At 34.8% G+C, this 8,079-nt stretch overlaps 1 protein-coding gene across 1 annotated transcript; it reads right to left on the bottom strand.

Moving 5' to 3' along the window:
• Positions 1–971: 971 nt before the first annotated feature.
• LOC130629952 (uncharacterized) lies at positions 972–7,518 on the bottom strand. The gene is made up of 5 exons (XM_057443344.1): positions 7,218–7,518; positions 6,627–6,765; positions 4,128–4,317; positions 3,757–3,971; positions 972–1,914 (listed from the first exon to the last, which is right to left on the bottom strand). Exons 1-5 carry the CDS (start codon positions 7,433–7,435, stop codon positions 1,165–1,167), a joined length of 1,512 nt encoding a protein of 503 aa, XP_057299327.1. The 5' UTR covers positions 7,436–7,518; the 3' UTR covers positions 972–1,164.
• Between the last annotated feature and the right edge of the window lie 561 nt (positions 7,519–8,079).

The raw sequence follows: 8,079 nt of genomic DNA, 5'->3' as shown, positions 1-8,079 counted from the left end.
CCCCACAAATTGTTCACATACTTCCACCTACTCATACGGCTCCGTTTTAGGGATAAATGAAAATGCTGGCTATCCTCCAAAAGCATGAGCAATTCTTCAAAAGCTTCTCTAGTAGGGACTTTTTCAAGATCAGATTGACTGCACTTAAGTATGTAAACAGGTCTATCGGAGCACATAAGGTTGTAATCAATCACTGCGTTTCATCATGTGCTTCACAGTTACAGCTGCAATGTTTTTTCTGGACTCGTTCTTTTGTGATTTGTTTTCATTTTTTTATTTTACGACTTCTTTGTTTGTATTTTTATGCTTCATCGAGGCTGAAACAATCTTTGTTCATTCTGTTTTTTACAACCTCGCATGAACAAAGAGGTCAGTTTGAAAATGAGGTTGTGTCATATGCTATGTGCCATGTGTCATTTGATTAAAGCACCACAGCAGCAGCAGGAAAGCAGATTTTAGTAAATTTTATTTCTTATTAGCACATTACCCAATTGTCCTGCCTCGAAGACAATATTGGACAGTGTAAATACTGGTCTTTAGCAACACAAATCTCACCCTTCCCTACCACCCCTCCCCACCCTCTATACATTGCTGGGATGATGACAAGGCTCAAACAGCATTTTTTTGTGGGTGGGAGGTGGGGGACAGGGGGGACGTTATTTCACTTCAAAATCCCATTCACACTGTCCAAGATTGCAGGTTTGCTGATGTATATTTTGGAACAAAAACAAATAAGTTATTTTTTCTATCTGTAAAAAAAGTCTTTAAAAGTGAGCGAGATTGTTACATAAAAATGAGAATTTGTAATTACCTTTGCATTGCTATAATCTAAAAAAGATTCTGGCGATCTATTTCAAAGCGCATTGAAGTAAAATATTTTATACATCTAGTAGCAGATTATGAAAATATCAATTAGTCATAATTTGTCCATGTACATTAATGTGTCTAGTTTCCATTAAAATTACTAAATATGTTGTTTTGGTTTTTCACAGCCAGGGAAAGCAAAAAGAATATTTGTATAATACATCACTGTTGTTATTATTATAACATTCGTTCTTGTTTTCTTGTTAAGGAATTGTGTCGTTCAAACAAGTGCAAAACTTATACACTGCAAATATCTTAAGCAATTACCATAATGCAAACGTCCAACAAACATATTCTTGTTTATTTCAAAGTCATCACGTCTTGCTCTTCGGAATATTCGTTATCAGCCGCTAGTTCATCAGCTTCTGTCTTACCAGAGAATATCACCCATAAGCGGTACACCAGGAATATGATCATGATAACATTCTTCGTCGTGTAAAACACCATAGTGATGCTTGAAACGTCGTATACGATTGTGAAACAAATTCTCGCCACCAAGTACGGTAGCTCTAAACTCAGCATTAGGATGACTGTTTGAAATACGTCCTGGTTGAATCTCAAGCATAACTTGTTAAAAAAACCGTTGTTCTCTCCCTCTTTAGTGATCTCTTCTGTGCTGTCTTCAAGAGGGGTGGAGAATCCGCGCTCTTGAGCTTGTCGTAGCGACTCCGCGAATTCCTCCCATCTTTCATATTTTGCGAGACTTTGGAGGTATTGAGCTGTTGGTTCGTGAGAGACCGATGCCTCTTCATCAAAACGAATTTTTTTGTCCTTACCTGATTTCACTTGAGATGAGTTACTTTTAGCTGAAGCGTTGGTAGCTGCTCGCATGCGAAATGATTTTCTTTTTCGAAATTTCGGTTTCATTTTCAAGCTATCATTCGTGTATGACCGACTTTTTAGGGAGGATGTTCTTGACCTCAATTGCGGGTTGAATCGACTTCTTTTACCAACTATTTGTTTAGGTTTATTTCTCATAAGTTTCTGAACATATCGAGGTATGGTTGGATCATAGTTCTGCTTCTTTCTTGTAGGTTTCGGTTTCGTTAGCTAAATGGAGTGGATTTAAAATTATACGACAAGAAAAACGACAAGAAAAACCGCATATAGATAGTTTGTGGATGTTTACAAAGTTCCTTTGTGCATTCTCACAAGAAAAGCAGGCAAAAAAAGGAAAACCACATTGATCAAATTTGCTGTTTACCCTTACGTATGGAATTTTAAAAATACAAAACAGACACTGCATTTGGATTGTTTGGTCCTAACTACGATTTTCTCTGTTTAAAACACGTTTTAAAAATTTTAGCGTTGATCTTTTCTTGATTTCTTTAATCGTTCCGGTCTGTAGTTTAAATATTTTGTCTCTGCATATGAGTTGCACTTGAACACTGTTCCCAACGCAAAAAAAAAAAAAATATCACGTCAGGTCACAACTGATCATCATATAATATTTTCTTAAAACGTTCTTTTTCATTACATATCTGTTCTTTTGTTTTAATTTATTTGAGGATATTGGTTTATTTTTTAGTGGTTATTTGCAGGTCAATTCTTGGACCATTGTGTTTAACGCAGTAAAAAAATTGACATAAGATAACGTGGCAAAATCACTGAGCATCATGCGTCAATTATAAAAAGTGCTAGTAGTTTTGTAGGCGCATAGAATAGATACAATTTCCCGCGAAATATAGAGAGACAAGGTGGCAGATGTCACAAGAAATTATATAGGATATTTACTAAGTTGACGCGTATTAAAATTGTAAAGCTCACAGCAAACTTAGCACGTAGCATGTTACGTTATTTCGTTAGATCCAAACTCTTAATATGTGCTAATGGTTGCTGACGTCAATTCAGTCATTTCAGCAAATTTCAGAGCTTTTGTGAGCCTTGGCGTAAATTACTCGAGGAGCAGACGTGCGACTCACCGTGTAAAATCTTGCTTACCTAACATATGTATTACTACCTCTACCACTTCTTAACCCTATTCGGTCCGGGGGGGGGCGGATTCCGCCCCCCCTGACGGTTTTTTTTTAATAACTCCTGATTGCTTTCTTATATGGCTATGATACTTACTGAGTTTCAACATTTATCTATTAGACACCTGCATGCTAAATTTTTAGGTCCCACACCTTTCAGAGGCTTTGATATTAGCCATTACTCAAAACTACCCCTAAAATCTCTATGAAATCCTTATAATGGGGAAAATATAATAACTCCTGTTAGGATTATCCTTAGAACTTGAAACTTGCAACACAACTTTGTTTCATCAAGAAGAACCATTTCGAATAATTTTGACACGTGACTAATCCGATTTCCCGATTTTTTCGGATTTTACCCGCAAAATCGGAAAAAAACGGATTTTCGGGCAATTTTTGGCAATTTTTTATTCGATCCATGTAAAAACCGGAAGATATGTTAAAAAAATTTTATTTAGCTTTCAGAAACTTAAAACAGAATGTAAAAATTCGCTCTAGAGCAAAAGTAATTATATTTTAAGCAGATAGTGGCATTTTTAACAATTTTCAAGCTTCCGATGACGTCACAGAAAATGTGCTGACGCAAGCAAAAATTTATTGCCGCCATTTTGTTCCTTTTATGACGTACTATAAGTGTGTCAAGTTTGATTCAATTTGAACAATCCTATAAAAAGTTATTGAGGGGGGGGCGGAATCCGCCCCCCCCGGTCATAGTATGTTCGAAAAACCCCGGACCGAATAGGGTTAAGCTTGCTGGCTTCGGAGAATTCTCGATATGATGCTTTGTGTCAACTTCATAAATTGGCGGGAAAATGCTTATGTTACAAAATATTCAATTGTTTTTTTAACTTATCGCCTCAATTTTTTTTTCGTTTACTCACTAAGATGTTTAAAGGACTAGAAAGTTAGCATATCTAACCTCTGGGATTGCCTCAGGTTCGTTGTGATTAAGATCAAATATGGTAGTGGGAGCTTCTTCAATTTCATCTTCATCTGCTTCGGCTTCGTATTCGTCTGTTGTTTTTGTTGTCACGACAGCAAACTGAAGCAAACTCCACGAATAAATAACTAACACAGTTATCGTGACTTCTTTGGTCCGCAAGACAGGAAAATCGTTCCACGTGTTAAGAAATTCTAGAATAAAAACGCTGCAGTAATTACTGCATTCATCTTTTGTTTTAACTTTAAAACGTACAGACAGATGAAAAAGAAAGACGTTATCTAATTAAATAAATACTAATAATCCACAAAAAAGTTTTCTTTACATAATTTAATTTTCAAAAAACTAACCAATCACATCAGCACCATTGCTTATGTAAGCCAGTAGCAATGCAGAAAGTTGATCACGTGTTATTTCTCCTCTAGGTAATAGCCAGCGTCCTATGACTAAGGCACCAAGCATCCCGATTTCAACTGCGGAACGAAGTTTCTGATCATCCTTGTTTGTTAACGTGACCAGGTTGCAAAATTTGACAAGCGCCTGCAGAGAAATACGTATCTAATTACGTAACATAAAGGTAAATGGACGTCAAGAAAATTTCTGTACAGAAATGTTTTTCTCATCTGCATTAAAATATTCAGGAGGTCCATATCTGTGATTTTAAACATTTAGCCATGCTCTAAAAGCAATTGAATAGACAGAGCAACAAGTATTCAGGGGCGGGCACAGGAAATTAAACAAGTTAGTCCATTTTTTTGCAAAGTCACTAAGAAATGGGCGTTAAAAAACGCAAGGCTTTTAAGGGCGTTTTTTACTTAGCGCAAAAAATCCCATTTTAAAAATACATTAAAGCCAATATGAGGAAAACCAAGCAGGGACAGGTCTATATATTAGCCAGTTTTATACTGAGATTTAAAGTTAGTTTACTTAAAATGACATGTTTGCACACCGTGTTTAGGCCAAAATTTCTGCACGCTTTGAAAAAAATGTTGAGTCTTTTAACCCTCTATCCAGAAGTCATTTTTTTAAGAACTACAAATTTTTGTAAAGTGCACAGCTTACTCTACGCTGGAGAGCATATTTCAATAGGTTTTTGGTGAGCAGCCGAATAAGAGTACCGTTTTATGAAAGCGTGTGTGTGAGAAAAAAGGAAGATTAAAATTTTAAGTCAACATAAAGTTATATTCTATGAAATATAAATTACATTTTTTTGTGAGTAAGGCATTTTTATATAACTAACAAAAATTTTATAGCTCACTGATTTTTTTATCTTACTAGTTCAAAAATAGTACAAAAGTTTTTTTGCACAATTTATCTGCATTCTAACTAGCTAAAAACACATTAAATACATAACAAAATCTACTTCTACCTAAACACCATCCGTCGATAAACAAAGTTCACCAGAAAAAGGTTTTTTTTCGAGGTCTTGTAAAGTAAACCATTCTTTTAAGCTAAAATCGTTGATTTAAAAAGAGCGGCTAATTCTACTTCTCATCTGCTTTTAATTCGAAAATTCGTAGTGCCATGCACAACAACTTTCTTTATCTAACTTAGCTAACTTAGCTAAGAGCATCATGCGTTTTCTTTCTCCAGCTGACAAAAAAACTGTACGAACACCACACATTGCTAGCTACGGGTTCAAAAAGTTTCATATTCAGTTTAGCATGAAAATCTCTTAACAAGTCAGTCGCAATAAATTTATCAGGGGGTAGTTGTACAATTTTTGTCAAGTTCTTATTTCTTCGCTGTTTTATGACCTTGATAACAAATCTTCAAAAGTAAATATGTTATTTATTATTTTATTTTTGTTGCGAAAAACTATTGTGCGACAAAGTAAAGCATCATTTGTTTTTCTTTTTAACGGTTTTTAACGGTATTTCACAAGTCACTGCGCCTTAATGAATATTCTCGCCTTATTTGACTTACTTGCGTTAAAATTGCGGGGGTTGGTCACATGTTATCATTATTTATATTTTTCACCCCCTAATACAACAAATAAGTCGAAGTACAGCGAGATTGAATTAAGGGGTATACGCTACAATTTTTACAGTGAATTAAAGCAAATAACTGAATTTTGTGCCCCCTAATAAAAAAAACATGCGAAGTAAGTCGCAGGATAATTAAGCAGTTTCTTACGTATTACGCCATATCATTGATAAATATGCACTCAACTATATAATACATGCATGTGTGCATTATGTGTAGAAATTCTGTAGAAATTCGACCTAGAGTATATTACGAAAGCCATCCTGAAAGATTTTGTGCTTAAGCGAAATACTTTTTTGAAATTGCAACAACAAGGCTTTTGACGAAATTTAAATACGTCCACCTGACTAGCTTGACATACCCTAAATCCGCCACTGGTATTATTGCCGCCACTGGACGCAATGGCACGCCAAAAAATGTGAACAAATAAACAAACATTTTCTAATTGCAATTAGGATAGAAAAAAATTAATGACATAGCTAATCAGCATTCTTTGCTGTCTAAAAAACTTTTGCCACAATTGTGTGTCACCCTACGTTAATCTCATTTCGTTGGTCCTACAAACAAAGACCTGAATAGACAAAAGTCAGATTGCAATGAAATTGTGCATTTAAAAGTTTGGGTAGGCAAGAAATTTAAAAGTTTCCTTGGACACTAAGTTAACTCAGCCACCAAATATGCTTTTAGTAACACGTTTCATCCCTATCTTTGATGAGTTCTAATGAACCGAAAACACTGTATTTAAAGTACGTCCTTGTTAAAATCTAAAACATTTTCATTCAAAGCGCTGTGCGCTTGTACTTGTGTACAAGAAGAGTAAAGTATAGTAGACAGAATACAAGATGAATTATTACGTTCCTTACTTGTGTTTGAGTGTTGTTGTACTTTGCGTTTGTTTCTTGTACATTTACGCATTTCAGTTCCTCGTCCAGTAAGAATATCTCAAGTATGCACGTGATAGGAATCATTATGGTCAAGTAGAAGAATCCAGTTGGCCAGAAACTAAAAATAATTTTCTTATAGCTAATAAACTAGCCGTCATTTTTATCTTTGTGGGAATATTTTTTTAAGATTTATTGTTTTTAATTGCATATATCTCCAGCTTTATGTCGCGGGAAATCAACTAAAACTTTCAAAAGATAAACTTCCTGATTTTTTTTTTAAAAAAAATAGCGACAATTTTGACATTGATTAAGGCTGCTTTTTATATGGTGTTCTTTGCTGCAGCTTCCAGTGGTATCTAGGCGTGCATTAGAGTTCTCCTTTGCCCGCAACGTATTTTTATTCTATTTATTTATTACAACTATTAAAAGCACCTAAAATGCTGCTACCCTGGAAGCTGCGACCATGAACACTTTTTTAGGGAAAAAAATGTTCTTTATAATATATATTTTAAAACATCAATTTTTTCTTTGGGTAAGAAAAACAACAAATAAATAAACACAACATCTTACAACTTATACTCCTGCCCCTTTCTAATAACCAGAGTATAGATTCCTTCCAACGCCATGAAACCAATAATAATAGTAAGTGTCCAATACACGCTGTTTTCTGCTTCCGTCTTGTTTGCATGGTACACACGATAAATCGTTTCTCTCAAACTCCACACTGCGTGACTCACGAACACCAATCGACTAGCAATCGCGGAAGAAGATCGTAGAAATACACCCATCGTTTATGGTGATTTTATTCGCGTTAATGAATATGGTTTGTTGTCGTTTTCATTTTTGCTTTTACACGTTTCATCAACATGGCCGTATAATATTTGCTACTTTGATTTTAATATTTTTTATTTAAAGTGAATCCAATTAAAAATGATTCTACCTTGTAGAAACTTGTAATTGCTAAATTCTCAAATGCATTCGCGTGTTATGTTATTTATTTTCTGGTTGCTAAGATACATATGTTCCTTTTTGACAATAATGGCGTCATTGTGATGAACCGTCGGAGTTTGAGCTACTGTTAAATGCTATGGACGTTTCAAAATCAGCTTGAAGTGCTCTATCATGTAAAAAAATCCAGAAACAGCTAAAAAATATTTGGCAACATTTTCTCATGGGTTTGATATTTCAAAGTTTTTGAAACATTGGATATAATGTATTGTGTGTAAAATTACCGTGACCGGGTTTATGTTAATGGGAGCCTCAAAGCCAACGTTATTCATTACTTTTGTGGCAGGTTTCAATTTTCAAACTTAGTCGTGTAAAAACACAATAAACAGGTTAATGCTAAATTACGTGTGAAATAATCGTTTTTATTCATTTTAACATTAAATATTAAAAAATGTCTATGTTGAAGGTTTAACAAGTCACCCGG

The sequence above is a fragment of the Hydractinia symbiolongicarpus genome, chromosome 2 (genome assembly GCF_029227915.1).
Source record: "Hydractinia symbiolongicarpus strain clone_291-10 chromosome 2, HSymV2.1, whole genome shotgun sequence".
In the NCBI taxonomy this organism is placed as follows: Eukaryota; Metazoa; Cnidaria; class Hydrozoa; order Anthoathecata; family Hydractiniidae; genus Hydractinia; species Hydractinia symbiolongicarpus.
The sequence above is the reverse complement of the archived record's forward strand: the minus strand, read 5'-3'. Positions and strand labels throughout refer to the sequence as shown.